The sequence below is a fragment of the Ursus maritimus genome, unplaced genomic scaffold, assembly GCF_017311325.1.
Source record: "Ursus maritimus isolate PB19 unplaced genomic scaffold, ASM1731132v1 scaffold_32, whole genome shotgun sequence".
Classification (NCBI taxonomy): domain Eukaryota; kingdom Metazoa; phylum Chordata; class Mammalia; order Carnivora; family Ursidae; genus Ursus; species Ursus maritimus.
The window spans coordinates 19,196,701-19,215,288 of NW_024425786.1; the positions used below are offsets into that span (position 1 = coordinate 19,196,701).

The window sequence follows — 18,588 nt, forward strand, 5'->3', positions numbered from 1 at the left end:
AAGGAAGAAGATGGGTGTGCTTAGCAGAAAAGAACTAAAGTAGAGAAGAATCAGAAATACGGACATTGAGGGGCGCCTGGGTGGCTCAGCCGTTGAGCGTCTGCCTTCAGCTCAGGTCATGATCCCAGAGTCCTGGGATCGGGCCCTGCATCCGGCTCCCTGCTCCGCGGGAAGCCTGCTTCTCCCTCTCACATTCCCCTTGCTTGTGTTCCCTCTCTCACTGTCTCTCTGTCAAATAAATAAATAAAATATTAAAAAAAAAAAAGAAATACGGACATTGAGGCAAAATTATTAAATTGGTGCATGCCTCAGTATCCCCAATTGTAAAAGCAGGATACCGATGGCACCTATTTCATAAGTGTTGTGAACATTACATGAAATAATATCTCTAAGGCGCTTGGCATAACGCCTGGAACAAGTAAGTGCAGTAAGTATTAGCTCTTGTTAAATAAGTCGTCCAAAATCACACAGCTCAACTCGTGAGTGGGTGTCTAGGATTTGAACAGTTCTCTGATTTCAAAGCCCAGACTCTTAAGCCCTGTGCTCTACCGACTACCTACCATTTATGGAGCACAGTGCTCCATACTCTACATTAGTTATCTCACTTACTCCTTATCACATCCCTGAGCTGGGTATCACCATTTTACAGAAGGGGAAATTGGGCATTGCTTAACTCTCTTGCCCAAGTTCACACAGTTGGGACTCACTCATACCCAGGCCTGCCTGGCTCCAGGGCTGTCTCCCCATCACCACACTGGGAGTCTCCTGGCCCGGGTCCCAGGCCCAGATCTGCTACTGATCAACCCGCATCACTGAGTCTATTTCCTCTTTTGTAAATAACAGGGACTAGTTAGAGAATGATCTCTCTGGTCCCTTTAAGCTTTACTGTTCTGGGAAGGTGGATTCGATGAAATCAGACAGTGTTCCAGGTAGGAGAGAGGGATATGTGTCAGACGGTTCTCCATCCCCATCTGATTGCACAACATCAACCCACAGAGATCCAGAGGCGCCAAGAGAGGAGTCCAGGTCTCTAAAGTGTTAGTCATCGTCTGCTCCCACCTCCCAGGGGACCAGCAGGGCTGCCGCTCCAATTATAGTGGATTGATGAGGGGCCTCTAGGATGATGAAAGGGTGGGAGAGGGCATGTCAGAGGGCACACTGGGAGATCCGAATCACTCAGCGTGGAGAAGAGAAGGTGAGAAGGGCCAGTCTTCAAGTCTCTGGTGAGTACGGGGTCTGGGTGTCAGGGGAGAAAGAACACAAGGATAAGCCTCAGTGTATCTGGGACCTGGCCCTACTCCTGGCTCTGACACTAACAAGCAGTGAGACCTTCGTTTGACAAGTTACCTCATCTCTCCGATCTTCAATTTCCATGTCTAAAATATTAGGGNAAGAACTTTACAGAGAAATGCCACCGATTTAGACAAAGAAATGTAAAATATTACAGCTAAAAACAACTAAAAATGGCTCAAAACCCTGGCAATGGGGAGAACTGCTAAGCAGACCCAAACGAGAGGATGGTGGTTGATGTGACGGGATATTAAAATGTCATTTGGAATGCTGAACGGTAACAAACATTTATTGCGTGCTATGTGCCAGGCACTGAGGAGAGGTCTTAACGTGCGTGACCTCATCTAATATCCTCAAGCGGCTTCTGAGGTAGATAGGATCGCATTTCCCAGATGAGTTAGTTGAAGGCCGGAGAGGTTCAGTCACCCCACACGTTAGTAAGTGATGACATCAGGACTCCAGTTCAGAGGTCCATCTGACTCAGAAGGCCCTGGCCCTAATTTACACTCTCCTGTTGGATGGGAGGACCATGCGGAAACAGACAAATGGATATATGAAAGTGTGAAGCGGGGAAAAAAAATACTTTCCAGAGTGATTATGGTAATGTAAGAATGTTGGCATCCACACTAGGTTTGGAAATTTATAAATAGGCAATTTAGGATGATAAGAAGTTACTCGGGGCTGCTGAAGTTTAGATAACTTCTGCTCCATTTTTTTTTGGTAGTAAAGATGATGAAACATAGAATACCTGAGTGAGGGGTGAGTACAGAGGATGGGGCCTTTCTGGTTTTTCAAGGTGAGCAGAGAGGGAAAGTACAGCTGCACTTTTTCATCTCTGAGAAGAGACTGGAAGCCTGGTCGTATGACTCTCCTGCTTCCCGCTTTTTGGTTACTTCGTGTGGCCTACAGCACTGGTTTTCAACCTTGCCTGCATATTACAATCACCTAAGAAACTTTATTTTTTAAAGTAGGCTCCATGCCCAATGTGGGGCTTGAACTCATGACCCCAAGATCAAGAGCTGCATGCTCCACCAACTGAGCCAGCCAGGCGCCCCCACCTGAGAAACTTTCAAAACTACTAATATCTGGGTCTACTCCCAGAGGTTCTTATTTGATACGGGTGTAGCTTTGGCATTGGAAGTTTTAAAATCTTCTCACATGATTCCAATATGTGGAAACATCTCAAAACCACTGGCCAAATGATAAAGACCTAACTCCTTCACTTGACACAGAGGCCTTGATTTCTTCAAGCTCCCCTTTCCCCCATTTTTCGCCTATTTTCTCCAAACCAGTTACAATGTCCTGAATATGCTATGCCTTGCTATTTGTATTTGTGTCTTTACATCTTATTTCTTGTGCTTGGAAGGCCTTCTCCCTTGGCCATCTGGAAAACTCCATGCATCTTCAATTTTGTGGTAGCCGGCCTCCACAATGACGCCCAATAATCTCCACATCCTGGCATTCACCCCCTTGTAAGGTCCCCTCCCCCACTGACTAGGCTTGGCCTGAGTAATAATATGGAAGTGTGGATACGCTGGACTAGGACTTTCAAGGACGGGTCCTAACACACCCTGCAGCTTCCATCTCACTCCCTCTTGGATTACTTGCTTTGGGAGAAGCCAGCTCCATGCCTTGAGCAGCAGCCCCACGGACAGCTCCACGAGCTAAGGCCTCCTGCCAGCAACCATGTGAGTGAGCCAGCTTGGAAGTGGATCCTCCAGCCTTAGTCAAGCCTTCAGATGACAGTAATCCCAGCTGACATCCTGACTGCAACCTCAAGAGAGATCTTAAGCCAGAACCACGCAGCTAAGCCACTCCAGAATGCCTGAGCCATAAAGTGTGAGAGAATGTTTGTTGTTCTAAGCTGCTAAATTTGGGGTTATTATGCTGTGATAACTAATACAGATACCAAGCTCAAGTATACACTACTGTCTGAGAGCTTTCCTCCTGGGCTGAAGTTGGTCACCCTGTACCCCTCCGGAGCCTTAGAGAGCCCCTATTATAGCACTCATGACACGGGGCCTAACCGTTGGCCGTTCTTGCCCCTTAGATTCAGTTCCACGAGGACAGGGCCAACCATTAGGGTAAATGAACACATGTGAGAACGGGCCATCTGAGTTGATTCTCACAGACCTTTTAGCCCAGGCTTCTTCCTTACACAAAAACTCCAGGGTATGACCACTGGAAATCACGGATGTTATGGTGAGTGGGTCCTGAGGATTTTCTTCATAATCCAACAAAATCCTAGCATCTATGGATGCATCTAGAGCACGAGACTGGAATCCAGATCTGGATTTGATTTGATTTTTTAAGTAGGCTCCACACCCAAGGTGCAGCCCAACACAGGGCTTGACCTCACGACCCTGAGATCAAGACCTGAGCTGAAAACAAGAATCAGACACTTAACTGACTGAGCCACCCAGAAGCCCTGATATGTGGATTTTAATTCTCTACCAAATTCTTGCTGAACTTTTCCGAGCTTTGGTTTCCTCATGCACCAAAGGGCTCTTCCAACTCTAAAATTTAATGATTCTCTATTTTCAGCTAGTACTCTTGTTCCATAAAGAAAAGAAAAATAGGCTAATAGTGTTAAACCATAACAGGGGTTCTCAAACTAGGCTGCATATCAGAAATACCCCTGGCGCTTATAACACACACACACACACACACACAGCCCACACTATACCTTTTGAATCAGCTTCTCTGGGTCTCTGGAGACACGGCCAGGGCATCTGTATTTGGATATAGTTCCTAAGTGATTCAGATGGGCGTCTAGAGCTGAGAATCACTAATCTATAATACATAAGTCAGAGATTTAAAAAATTTTTTTCTGCCGGTTGGTTGGCTCCATGGTTTATAGAGTACAGTACTAATGGGCTTGTTCTCTGAACTGTTCACTTTCTGGGAGGTGGACAGATGATGGATGGACTGCCGGAACCAGCCCATTTCTACTGCTAGAAATGCCTTCAAGGTGCACTCTCAGGACTCAGTTGGGTCATCAACACAAATGACTCTTTGTATGACCCAACTGTCACGGGCATTTACTGGAGAGCAAATTATGGGTCATTTCCGCCTGTGTAGGGCAAAGAGCTGCCTTCTTTTTGTGAGATAGGAACGAACAGAAATCAGGAGCACTGGCTTTGGAACCCCCCCGTTGAGGTTCAAATCCTGGCTCCAGGACGGAACCGCATGCTGGGTGACTGTGCCTGAGCTCGCACATCCTCTGAACCTCATTCTCCTGAGCTGTGGGAAGGGGTTAACATGCACTACCTTGCGGGGATGTTGTTAGGATTAAATGCTACAATGTATGTGAAACACTCAGCACAGAATCTGGCACAAAGAGAGCTCATTATGTAGCAGCACCCTGGCAAAAACAAAATATGGCACTTTGGTTATTAATAGCAATATATATTTGTCCCGTGCCTTGCAAATTACAAAGTGCTCTTACATCCGACACTGAAACCCTCTCCCCCCACCCTCCAATCCTGAGGTGGGCACAGCAGACATTAGTGACCCCATTTTACAGAAAAAGAGAAAGGCTCAGAAGGGTTCACTGGCTCCAGATCAAATGGCAAAAAAGTGTGTCTGGCTTCAGACCTGGGTGTGATACCATGAAAATGAATAATTATACACGCGCACTTGGCAGGCTGAGCATGTAGGGACCATCTGGCTTCGCAGGCTGAGGAGGACTGGATTTCTGAGCAGCTTCTTTTTTTAGATGAAAGCAAGATGGGGAAAATAAGCTGGCGAACTTTCCCTCGTTTTCAGTATCGGTGTGATTTGTGCTCAGTTTTGCCTTCCTTCTAACTCTCAGGCGCTCCACGTCCATGTAGCTCGGTTCCCTCCAGCTGCCCTGGGCCACACCGTCACTGGCTCTGCCCTGGGCCCCACAGCTGGGGTCTGAGAAAACCGAAAGGAAGGGAAGCAGGGGCAGCTGGAGCCATCGAGGGCTGGGCGAACACCAGCTGTTCCCAAGTCTGGCTGGGGAACAAGAAGCCTGCTGATGAGGGGGACAAGCGAGGAGGGAACAGTGATCCCTGCTCCCCGTGTCAGTCAACAGGAGGATGATTTTCCCGTGCAACAGATGGGTCCTGCTCCTGGAATAATGTAATCCAGCCCAGTACTAAATATGGCACGAACGCGTTTCTCCTGGGGAGCAGGAGGCCAAGAGATCAAATGTTAGTTGAGTCTAATAAAGAAGGCTTTCAGAGAAGAGGGGAACTCGAAAGGGGCCTAAAGGATTAGCAGCACTTGGAAGTTCAGGAAGGAGGTTGGGAGGCCCCCCCCAAAGGGAATGTGTGTTGGTTTGGGGAATGGGTGGGCATATTAGGGGGACTGGGGAAAAAAGAGTATATGGTAAGAAGCAGAGGACAAGGAGGGGTAGGGCAAGACCAGACAGAGTGAGGGGATGAGATGCCATCTTACAAGGAAAAGGGAGTCCTGCAGATTCCTGACAATTTCAGGGCAGCGCCCCGGAACGGCAGCACTGAAGGGGCCTCAGGGATCAGCCAATTCAACAGCCACCACCCCATAGCCCAATTTACAGGTAGGGAAACCAAAGTCACAAGAGGAAAAGCAAGCACCTACACGAGGTCACCGAGCAAGAGAAACCATGACAAGAGCGACTGTGACTAAGAGACGAGACAAGAAGCCAGGGCTCCAGACCAGCAGTTCGGTCCTTCTCCCTTCAGACCACCTTGCCAGACTGGCGTTTCGATACAAAAGTAGCGTTTTAGGCAGCTTTGGCAGCAGGATGCAGCAGGAAAGAGATCAGTCCACAGGGGTGAGCTGCTGGGGAGACTGGCCTCCAAGGACCTGGAAACCAGCAGTGGGGAGGGGACAGAGGAGCTGGTGGGAAATCAGAGCTAGCGGCGAGGGGGAGAGCTGAGGTCATTCACAGGCCCTCATCGGGCCTGGGGAGTGTCTCCTGAGGAGGTCACGGGGCCCTGGAACCCCTTTATGCCCACCTCCAACGTCACAGACAACAATCACAGCACGTAGCCTCTATTACACACTCCCCACCCCCAGGTCCTCCTCCCTCTGACTGACGTCTGCACAGAGCTCTGATTTTCCCACTCAACATTTTAGGACCTGTGCGTAGAACCAGTGCGTAGAAATGTGTGTTTGGATGATCAGGAGTGAAACTGAAACCCAAACTGGAACCTACGAGTGTAGACCCTTCCTGGTGGGCAAGAGAGCCTGCCAGGCTAGAACTGCGGGGTGGGTTTTGAGTTTTGATGTGAGGAGCAGGAAATCAGAGTCAAGAGAACAGAAAAACCGTCTTTTCATCTAGCTCCACCCTCGCACAGTGAGCAGCTGGGTGGCAGGGGGCAGGCTTCTTGCGAGGGAAATACCCGGGAAGCCAGACAAGCTGCAGTAAGAACGTAGACTAGGACCTCCGGGGTCCACTCAGGGAAGGGCAAGTGATATCTGACTGTCCAGGCGTGTAAGGAGGACCAAAGAACACAGTGCTGTCATAGCTGATATTGATTAAGCCCTTAGTACAGACTGTGCGAAGCGCTTCACACGCATTACTTCATCTAATTATAACAATTCGAAGAGGTAAATACTACTAGAATTCTCGCAGATGAGAAAAACCAAAGTTCAGAGAATGAGCAGCATGGGCCAAAGGGCTAATAGTGGTGGAGGTGTCTGATTTTGAAGACCATCTTCTCAGTCCCTGAGCTGCTTTTCTCACGTATCACACCAACCAAGCACCCGACCCACAGTCCTTGGTGAGGCACACCTTCCTCCCCAACCCATCTCTCAACGCTGAGGATATCACTGAGTCTAAATACAAGTCATATAGAAATTGCTGGAGTTTGACTTTTTTTTTTTTGGAGTCTGATTTTTTTCTTTTTTTTTTTTTAAGGATTTTATTCTTAAGTGAGCTCTACGCCCAATGTAGGGCTTGAACTTACAACCCCGAGATCAAGAGTCACATGCTCCACTGAATGAGCCAGCCAGGTGCCCCATAGAGTTTGGTATTTTGATTCAATTTCTCATGAAATTACATTACTCTTACCCCGACAGTAAAGAGACAGAGGAAGGTGCAAAACCGAGTATGCGTATCTGACAGTATATGGCTCAGTGATTAGGAGCTTGGATTCTGATGCTGAAATGCCAGCTTTGCCAAATTCTTGCTGTGACTGCTTGATCAAGTCACTTCTCTAAGGTTCTGTTTCCTCATAGGTAAAATGAGGCCAACAGCACCTGAGCTCAGGGGGTTCCTGTGAGAAGCAAGCGAGATGATGCACGTGAAGCCCTGAGCACATAATCCTTGACGCCCAGGAAGGGCCCAGGAAACACAGGCTACGATGATCACCATCGCGGTTCCTTCACCATGCGGCAATGGCCGGGGACGCTTGGCTTCTGCATGTGGTTGTGACAGGACAGAAAGTAAACTTCCTAACGAGGATGGGTCCTGAGTACAGAGTGCAGCCTCTCCTGTCTCTCTCTGTCACTCGGCAGGCCCAGGGGTAAGTGGTGCCCCAGATAAAAAGGGGAGCAGATGTAGGTCCCCACAAGGCCCAGACATGGAGTTAGCATCCATTGACTGACATTTCGAGAGCCTCGTAGTCCTCTTGAGGATGGGCAAGGAGGCAGCTATGTCAGGACATATACAAGAGAGGCACCTGGGGACTGTGTCGGGGGCACAGCAAGAACCCATTCGGCCTAACCTTCCCTCCTCATGCACCATCCCGCGCACAGACGCTTCACCGTGTACCACTAGGAGGCTTCCACGGGAACAGTCCGATCATGGGATGGGGAACAAGATGCAAAAAAACCCCCAAACATTTCCTTTGCTTTTGGGAAGGATTCACTAGAAGGTAATTTACCAGCAAATGCCAAATAATATGCACGATTACCTTACTTATCTAAAGGCCCACTTAGCTGGTGTCTTTCTATCCCCTGGAAGCTAACAAAAAATCAGGACAAAGGACCAAAGGCCTGGTGATACCCCTTCTGAGCAGTCAAAGGAAGGACTGTAAAGTCCAGCGCTAAAGGCAGTGCGTTTTAACTGCAGGAGAGTCTCTGAAGCCCTCTCCGACTACCTAGATCTATTTTAGACAGTTGTAAATAAGGTGGTTTATCAGAAGTCACAAACTTGAAGTGAACAGGGAGGGCCGCCAGGGGCCGGCACATTGAAGGCAATGAGGAGTGATGGCTAGCAGCCCGACCACAAGGGAGACAACACAAGCTCTGAAAAGCAATCAAAAGAGCTCAGAGGACAGTCACGGGGGCCACAGAGGGCCGGTGCAAACAGCTCTCCACATCTTTCCAGACCAGAGGGCACCGCCGCTCAGACCTCAGACCTGCTCGCAGATACGTCAGCTCTCTTGGGGGTGGTGTGCGATGTTAGAAACGAGCCAGATGACTTGGTCTGGCTAATGAAATGTGAATGGAAACAGTGAGGGGGTGGCACTTCTGGGCAGAAGCTTCAAGAGCTGGTGGTGCTCCAACCATGGCAACTGGCTACAAACGCTTTCAGACGGCAGCAGCTCCGCTGGCCTGGGTCCCCACGTGAGGATAAAAACAACGCCAGGCAGAGCTTCCCCAACCAACAGAGAACAAGAACATGGGCAAGACATACCCTTGTTCCTTTTGGGGGCTGCTTCTTAACTACCACACAATCTAGTTTATCTTAATAAAACCATCCTAAAAAGGTAGAGGTCAGCTCACATTAAGAAAATGTGTGCATTATCTTTTTGGTAGATTGCCATTCAAAATAGTCAATATTTTGTGGCTTTAAAGGATAATTTTCAATAACATAAAAATTCACCAACCTCAGTGTTGCCGGATAAATGAGTCATTACCAGAACATGAACTGAATAGAAGAGAGAGATCCAGTTTCTGAGAATCTTCTTTACAAAACATACCTGTGTAGACATTGGACATATTGGTTGGGTCTCGTGGGCTCATGCTGCCAGAGCTGGCCCCTCCGCATCTGCAGAGCCAGCCCCAGTCACAAGATGTGGCATCTACTGGTTCTGTGAGTGCGGAGGGGCTCTGGTCCCCATACGGGGGTTTGTGGGCTCTGTTAAGTACCCTTATGCACGCATTCATAGCAGGAAGTCCATGATGTGTTGCTGAGTAAAACGGCAAGCCCCAAACTTCAAAATAGACAGTCTTTTAAATCATATATGGAATATTTTTAAAACTGACCTTACACTGGGCCAAAAAGCAAGTTTCAACAAATCTTGGAAGGATGAAGACCATATGGGTTATTTTCTTTGGCCACAAAGCAACAAAGTCAGAAAACAAAAGCTATAAGATAACTACAAAAATCTCACATATTTGGAAAGTAAGAAACATACTTTTAAATAACCCATGGGTCACACATCCTTACGCTTAATCCTCTTGATTCATGATGCAGATTCCCGTTTTAGAAATTCAGGAACTGAGAATGGAAAGAGAATACAATTTGCTCAAATTTATGCAGTTAGTAGTAGTAGAGCCAGGACTCAAAACCAGGATACAGAATTCTAGAGCCCGGTGCTTCAATGAATGATATTCTCCTCACACTCCGTCTCACTGGAATTCATAAGATACTCCCAAGGTCCACAGCCTCAGTGGATCTGATGTTTCACGCCTTAGAAAGAATAGCTGTTGAGAAGGGAGACATGGGTCCCAGCTTGCTTTGGTGGCACTGACCTTGGATCTACTGTGTAGAGATGCATTTCCCTTTTGCTCCTGCCTCATCTGGGGTCCCCTACCTGGGCTGGGGCATGAAGTCTAGAGGAGTGGAGAGGAGAGTTTCAGGTTGATGTTCCCAGACAGCTTTGAGTTAGATCTCCAGGAAGATTTCCTTTCCTTTTAAAGGCTTTTCCACATGGGTATAAGTAGTAAGCGAACAAAGAAAGACAGAAGGAAAAGTTACTTCCAGATGGCTCGCCATCTTGCTCTAATGCAGATTAAATAAAGAAAATATTCCAACATATCATTAGGCAAACATGAGTATTAATATCATCCATATTATAAATGGAACAGAATGGAAATTCAGTCTTTTTCTTGACATACATTTGAGGCTAGGGCCTCAGAGCCGGAAAACAGACAATTACAGCACCCTGATTCTGAGCAAGTTGGATGCTCATGGTATCTGAGGTAAGAGGCAAGACCAAAGTGTTCCTAGACATCTCCAGAGGTGGCCTCCTGAACTCTAACCAACCAAACTGCCTCCCTCCTGGGGCAAGGGTCTGTTCAAATGGCCACTTAATGGTTCTCCATCTCCACCAACTTGTGTCGATTCTTGTCAAGATACATTTTTGGCAAACCTCCGTAACACCCAGAGCTTCTGTGATACCACTCTGGACCTCAGTTTCTCTCCCTATGCTGTGAGGACAATGCTTCTGCCCTCCTCCGTGGGCTCACAAGTCTGAGTCCTGACCATGTTCCATGCAACAAGAAAATAAACAGAAAATCTGATGGTGGTCCATATCCTAGAAAGTCACCAGAAGTGCTCAGAACTTACCAAGTAGCTCTGGGGAGGGGGAAGGCTGAGAGGTAGGAAGAGATAGTGCTAAGCTGGGCTAGAGGTCCTGAAGGTGGGCATTTTACACCATCCTTCGGCTTCATTTCTTCCACGGCAGAAGCCACAATGGCGCAAGCGGAGGGAGTAGGCCGCTGGGTTAACACTGTTCAGCTTGGAGCTTGAAGCAACCCCCCGCCCCCCAACTCTATCTCATTGCTTGTACCCCACACCATCAGGGTTTAGTTCCCAGAAAGTCAGTTTGCCAATCCGTAAGTGACCCAAGTCCCAGCATGAGTTTAAGATCAACAAGTTTAGATCAAAGTACCCAGTTATCCAATCAGCAGCATGATTACATCCTCTCAATCTGTGAAGAAGGGTCACATCAACCACTTCTTGATAGGAGGCTACGGGTGTCCCCGGGCAGGCCCCAGATGGGAGCTTGGCTCAGTGACCTTTCACAAATGGCTGGTTGTGCCTACAGGCTGGACAGATGGCGTGGGGCCCCTGGGGTGAGCGATGGTCCGATGCCTTCAATGAGGCTGTCCCACTGGCCATAATCCTCTTTCAGGTCTGAGTGGGGGGGAAAAAAAGCAAAACAGGAAGGTTAGATCAAAGAATAGCTACCATGGATTCTGTGGGTCATCCTGGAGAGGAGCACCGGGGATACTAAAAGGACTGATTATGGTGGTTGTGAGGGTGACAGCAGTATGGTAACTACTATTCATTGAGTGCTTTTATAAATGTGCTTCATAAATGACTTGCTTAACCCGTAACAACTCAATAAGGGTAATAGTGACAGAAGGTAGCATTTACTGAAGGGTAATTCATCCTAGAGACTATGCCAAACATGCTTGTTTCATCTAATTTTCACAATATCCCTATGCGTTAAGTCCTGGATTAGCCCTATTTTACATGTAAATTGAGGAAACTGAGGCTCAGAGAAGCGACCCGATTCACCCAAGGTCATTCCAGTGGAGAAGTAGTAGAGACAAATTCAAAGCTGGGGCAAAAAGGGTGAGAAAACGGAAAGCCTATGTGCAGTCTCGGGGAAGCTGCTGAGCAGGAAGGATGAGATCTTTTGCACATCAGCCGGCGGCTGCGCATTCAGGGCCACCTCAGTGACAGGCAGGAGAGAATGGGACGGCCGCATCATGGGGCAGCATAACACTGGATATGATTCAAGAGAGAGCCCTGGCATCATAGGCCGATGGGTCTAATACACAGCCAGAACAGTCAAAAAGGGTCCAAGGCCTCAGGCTGAGGGAGCAGGGCACAGCTGAACAGGCAAATGGTGCTTTTGTTCAAAACAAACAAGAGCTGGGACAGAAGGCAGGGACCACTCTCCTTCATCTTTGGATCCCCAGTGCCCTGCCAAGAAGCTGGCCTGGAAGAGATCCTCAACAAGTAAGGGGTACATATTCATTAATTCAAAAACTATCGAGCACACCCATGATGGACCAATCTGTTGTTGGTGCTAAAAATACATCCACACACAGTAGAAAGCCTTATCCCCATAGAGCTCATAATCTAATAGGCAGAGATAGCAATACACACAACAAATTATATAGGATGGGAAAAGGGGATAAGTGCTATGGGGAAAAAACCGCAGATAAGAGAAGCAGTGGTGGTGCCTGGGAGCCGGGGATGAGGGGAGGAAAGAAAGGTACAGGGTTTTAAAAAGGGGGGTCAGGGGGCACCTGGGTGGCTCGGTTAGAAGAGTATATGACTCCTGATCTCAGGGTCATGAGTTCTAGCCCCACACTGGGTATAGAGATTACTTAAATAAATGAACTTAAGTAAAAATAAAAATAAAAAATAAAAAGGGTGGTCAGGGTGGGCCTCACTGGGGAGATCTGCACAAAGACTTAAAGGAGATGGGAAGAAGCCACGGGACTAAACGCAAGAGTGTCCCAGGCAGAGGGGAAGGGCTGCATTGTATGGGGCAAGCAGGACACTGGACGTTGGCTTTGACTCGTAGAGAAATGGGGAGCCCCTGGAGGATTCGAAACAGGGGCGTGAGAGATCGGACTTAGTTTCTACCAGGATCACTCTGGCCGCTCGATTAAGAAAAGACCATGTGGGGACACAAGGACAGGGAGAGACGACCTGGACAGGGTGGCAGTCATGGGGGTGAGGACAAGTGACGAGATTCCATATGTAGTCGGAAGGTAGAGCCAACAGGATCTCTGAGGGACTGGAAAGGGGAGCAGAGACAAGAATGAAGACGTCAGCTTGAGGAACTCGAAATCGGATCTTGTTGGAGAGGTCTACTGGACGGAGAAACGTTGCATGGTGGGTTATATGTATCTGATGTTCATGGGAGACATCGAACTGGAGACATAAAGTGGGGCATTGTCAGCCTGAGACTTCAAGCCATGAGAGTGGATGGATGACATCAGGGGATATGGACAGAGGTGAAGTTCAAGCCCTGAGCCCTGGAAGCAGTAAAGTAGACCTAGGAGGAACAGACATCCAGATAGGAGAAAACCCACAGTGGGGTGTCCTGGAAGTGAACACAGGGTTTCACAGAGGAGGGCGTCACCAACTGTCAGAAGCTGCTAAGCGCCCTAGCAGATGAGGAATGAGAACTCTCCCCACCGGACTGAGGGCTGTGAGGCTCACCGGCCACGCTGACGAAAGCAGTTCTCACAGGGAACTGGGATGCAAACGCCTGACCGGAGTGGGTTTAAGAGAGAATGCAAAGAGAAGAACCAGAGAGAGTAAAGAAGGACATTCTTTTGATTTTGCTCTTGGGAGGAACAGGGAAATGGGGTGGTAACTGGAGGGGAAAGTGGGGTCAAGTGGGTATCTTTTAAGAGAAATTTCAGGGTGAGGGGCGCCTGGGTGGCTCAGTCAGTTAAGCATCTGTCTTCGGCTCAGGTCATGATCCTGGGGTCCTGGGATTAAGTCCCACATTGCGCTCCCTGCTCGGCAGGGAGCCTGCTTCTCTCTCTTCCTCTGCCTAGCCCCCAGCTTGTGCTGCCTCTCTCTCTCTCTCTCTCTCCCTCTCTCTCAAATAAATAAATAAATAAATAAATAAATAAATAAATAAATAAATTTCAGGGTAAAACGAACCAAGTAGAGAGGGGCAAACTAATGATCAAAGATAAGAGGAAAACCTGCTGGCACAATCACCTTGAGCCCACGGAAGAGGAGGGAACCTGGTGTGCGGGTGGAGGGGTTGGCCTTAGTTAGACAACTGACTGGGAGCTAGTAACCAGACTCGGAGCTGAGTGTCTGCACACAGGTGGGTAGAGAGGCGCTGGGATTTCGAGGAAGCACTGACTACTTCCATTTTCTCAGTGAGGTGGGAGGTGAAGTTAATCAGCGGAGAGACAGGGGAGGGGAGAGTGTCAGACGTCTGCAGAAAAAGGAGAAGGGAGAATGGAAAAGTGGAGGTAGAAGCTGCCTGTAGCTCATAGGAAAGAAGCACAATCTTCTTAACAGAAGAGAAGGAAATCCCGGGGTCAGTGACAGATGCTCTCCCAGGGGTACTTTTAGGAGCGGGAAGAGGTAAAGCTCACTACAACCCATTTTGGTTTCCCATGTGACAATGTACCATGTGGCCACCAGAATGCTTTTCTCCCTTTGCAAAGCTAATTGCCCCAAGCGGAGAGTCTTTGCCTTTTCAGACTCTGTCTCATCTCTTCTCACCTGGTTACACCAGAGCCTCCGACTGGGGCCCTCAGCCTCTCAGACAGGCCCATCGCCCGTCCTCCATGATGCAGCCGGACCGCTGCACCGGACCACCAATTCACTATCCTGAACGCCAGATACACTAAACACAGCTTCTCCAAACTGACCGCACAAGCCTCTGTGCTTTCTGTTTAGAAGACCCTTGCCCCTTCCTTGGTGAACCAGACTCATCTGTTAACTGTTAAGGACAAGCATCACTTTGTCTAAGGGGCCTCCTTTCCTGGCTGTCCTTTCCCTTCCGTCAGCTAGGGCCTTCTCTCTGTGTCTCCTCAAGACTGAGTCCATACCTTAGTCATCAGAGTTGCTGGCACGACAGTGCATCAACTCAGTATGTGGGCTTTGGAATCAGACAATTTAGGCTGCATTCTGGCCTTGCCACTTAATAACCAGATAACCTCGAACAAATTACTTCAATCTCCTAAGCTTTGTATCTTCATCTATAAAATGGAGTTAATAACAAAAGTACTTACTGGAGAGGGTCATCTTTGGGATTACATGTGATAGTGAATCTAAAGTACTCAGTGTAAGGCCTGGCATAGAGCAAGTTCTCGATAATCCCCCTACAACCTAAGACTGTCCTCCGTCCCGTCTCCTCTTGTGCTGGTCTTCGGTAATGAGCATCTTAGCTCAACAGACATTGGTCCTAAAGGCAGCCCAATCATGCCATGGTGGGCTCCCTGTCATCTTTTGCTCTTTACCTAATGACATGATGCTAACAATTACCAGGGAAAGCAGGCCGAAGACCATGTAGTCAGTCCCCATTGAAGTCTAGAGTCATGGATCCATTCCTCTCCTACGAGGTGACAGGGTGATGCTCTAAAGTCGCCATTAACCCTAAAGTCTAAACCCAGGCTGGCATAATGGCTCACAAGGAGCAAGTTGAAATGAACAGGTATGTAGATCTGTAACTTCAGGTTAAGAGAGTCGATACATTCATAATAGAACAAATATGCTTTAAAAGCAAACTGAATCCACACCAAATCTGTTAGGCAACTGTTGGAACTGTTAATGCACTCAGGCCATGCAACTAGATGTCCAGTGTCCAGGGCACAGAGGGGACCAACCTGCTGGGTACGTACCACACCCAGCATGTCACGTTCAAGTCAGGGCACCACACATTAAAAGGCACCCTGACAAACAGTGAGTCCAAAGGGGATAATAAATGGCAACGTGGGGAGCCACACAGGGACAGGTGGCGGTACCACAGACATTCAGCTTACCGAACAGAAAACGCAGAGCAGACGCCACGGGGGACTTTGAGTATCTAAAGAGCTGCCATGTGCAAGGGGTCTGAGGCTTCTCTGCGTTGCCCCTGAGGGGACGACCAGGGCAAGTGGAGAGGACTCAGAAAGGATCAGACCTTGGTCTTGGGCCAGAGTGAGGTGACCCTGGAAACTCAGGCAGGCCTGGCTCCCAAAGCAAACTGTACTGTGCACGAGACTGCTGAGGGGTCAGTCTGTGCCTCAATGGTAGCCGGATTCCATTCTGGCTGGATCAGAAATGGATATCCGGTCAAGAGAGCTCCGAGCCTAAGTGGGGCAGTGGCCTACAACGTGCTGCTAGGTAAAGGTGAGCTGGGAGAATCAAGCTGTCTCTCTTGGGAATCTGGTCAAAGAAATCCTAGAAAATGCGGCAGTGAGCAGTGGGAGCCACGGAGGAAAGGATGCCACAAGGTAGGAGACCAAGCCATGAGTGGTTCGAGCCAACCGAAGCTATGAGGAGCCAGTAACGACGAGTAAGTCGATGCTACCGGGAAGAGAAAAACCAGAGTAGAAAAGGAGAAAAATACAGACCAGAGGCAAGAGAAACAGAGATTTCATGAGAGGAAGAGACAGAGAGACTGAGCCCATGAGAGAGACCAGAGAGAGAGGTCAGTCCCGTAAGCGACCCTGGTTCCCGTAATTTTTCACTTCTCACGTGGCAGGTGTACTTTCATGAACAAACTCTCCTTTTCTTCTCGAGGTAAATGAGTGAATCTCTAGTCCTTGTAACCAAAACGAGCCTAACTAGAATACCAGTCATAAAATAGAGAGGTGGAGAGGGCTGACCCTCGTAGCAGTGCACTCTCCATGCTGCCTGACTGTGTGGCGGAAGAAGGAAGAGAAGAGCTCCTCTGGGTGGGAAGCTAGACCAAACACCTCTACGGCCTTGCCATTTAGCTGGTCTGTGATGTATGACACTTGTCATAAGGCTTTTCCATGCTTCGTTTTGTTTAAAGCACTTCTACAAATTTAGCCCATTTATCATCATAACCTCCCGTGCAGTACAGATGAGGTGAGTGAGAATGAGTCAGGACACAGGTCATGGAGGAGAGAGAGAGGTGAAAATTCCATTTACAGTGAGGAAACGAAGGCCAGAAGTTAAATGACTAGGCCAAGGTCATTCCGGTAGTAAGAGACAGAGTCAGGCTCTCCAAACTTACAGCTAAGTGTATATAGCTGTAACTTTCTATAACTCCATGCAACTTTCTCTTTCACTCAGGTTTTCCTTTTGCCATAAATCTTCCTGACCTGGGACATGTCAGGACAGGCCACTGGGCAGGGAAATCTTAGGGGAACCCCCACCCCCGCTGCCCACGAACCCCAGTCCTCTCCTTACCTAGGTGCTTCTGCAGAAAGGCCAACATGGCCCTCACCATAATCTCTTGACCTTCATACGGGTCCAAGCTCCCACGGGTTTGAGTGGAGAAGAATTTACCAATCCAGCTGCCAGCCACAAAAGCAAAGTCAGTTTGACTCCGATGAACAGAACCACTAGAGGAAAAGAGAAACGAGTAACTGGTAGGGGTCTGGAGGTGAGGGCACGCAAATATTTGCTAAGCAACCTACCATGTGCAAGGGGCTATACGTGCATTATCTCACTGAATTTTCATCACAATCTTGGAAGGAAGCATTTTCCTTTCGACGGAATCAGAGGAAATGATCTGCCAAGGTCACAGAGCCAGGAAGGGACAAAGTTAGGACTTGAAAACAGGTGTGCCTGGCTCCAAAGCTGCCTTAACCCCTAGATCACACTGTCTGACAGTGCTGGGAAAGGGTGAGTTCGCTGGAGTGCGCAGGCGCAGGGCGGGGAGGCGAGGCCTGCCCTACCTGCCATTCCACTGGGATTATAAACTATCACACCGTGGCTTTTCCCCGGTGACTTCTGAACAGTCACAAAACCTATCAGCTCCTTCTTTGTCAGAACTGTGCCACAAAGTAAACAGGAAAAGGAATCACCTGCCTTCATTGAAGTCATCAGAAGAGTAAGGGCAAACGCCTCGAAACGAGGGTTTCTGGATTAGAATTTAAGTTCTTTGCTATCAAACACGTTCAATACAAAAGTGAAATTCTCACTAGGTTCATTTTGGGCTATGACTCACAACTAAATATTTACTAGTCAATTAAATGAGGGAAGAAAATCTAAACGCTAAACTTTGGTTGACATCACGCAGAAAACCTGACTTTTTAAAAATGTGGTGCTTATGGCACATGAAAAAGTGTAAAGAATAGGGGCGCCTGGGTGGCACAGCGGTTAAGCGTCTGCCTTCAGCTCAGGGCATGATCCCGGCGATCTGGGATCTAGCCCCACATCAGGCTCTTCTGCTATGAGCCTGCTTCTTCCTCTCCCACTCCCCCTGCTTGTGTTCCCTCTCTCGCTGGCTGTCTCTATCTCTGTCGAATAAATAAATAAAATCTTTAAAAAAAAAAAAAGTGTAAAGAATAATATAATGGATACTTGAGTATCCAGCACTTGGTTTAAGAATACAATGCCAGTAATGAAATCACCCTTGGGTTCCCCTTCCCAACTGCTCTCACCTCCCTTCCCTCCAGAGGTCACCATTATCCTCAATCTGACTGGTGTGGGGGAAAGTGTCAAGCAGTCCCCGGCTGCCAAGAGCTCAAAAGGAAAGGGGAGGGCTGGCCCTAAGGAAGACAGCCTAGCCAAGGGGAGCAAGGGAAGAAGTACTGCCTACGGGACTCCCAGCATTCCAGCACTTTGGATTTAGCACTTCAACTACCCGAGTGATTCCAGAAGCCCGTGACATGCAGTTACTTGTTGTTTTGCTGAAATAGGACCTGGAATCCTTGAGGCATGTGTGGTCAGGTTCTGCTAGGCTCACGTGCAGGGCGGAAGCAAGTTGGAGACTT

General features: G+C 48.3%; 1 protein-coding gene across 15 annotated transcripts in view; it reads right to left on the reverse strand.

Annotated features, from left to right (window-relative positions):
- Positions 1–18,588, reverse strand: part of PAFAH2 (platelet activating factor acetylhydrolase 2) — a 58,441-nt gene that overhangs the window by 19,360 nt on the left and 20,493 nt on the right. For 9 of the 15 annotated variants that reach the window (XR_569531.2, XR_569533.2, XR_569525.2 and 6 more), the window contains exons 10-13: positions 17,057–17,211; positions 11,088–11,332; positions 9,078–10,114; positions 3,977–4,083 (exon numbers count right to left, since the gene is read on the reverse strand). Coding sequence is in view for 2 of the 15 variants with exons in the window: in XM_008694574.2 (XP_008692796.1) it covers positions 11,238–11,332; positions 17,057–17,211 (250 nt within the window). In the remaining 13 variants the exon portion in view is untranslated. Of the gene's footprint in view, positions 1–3,976; positions 4,084–9,077; positions 10,115–10,234; positions 11,333–17,056; positions 17,212–18,588 lie in introns of those variants that run through there. The other 6 variants (XM_008694574.2, XM_040619033.1, XR_569530.2 and 3 more) reach the window with 5 other exon arrangements.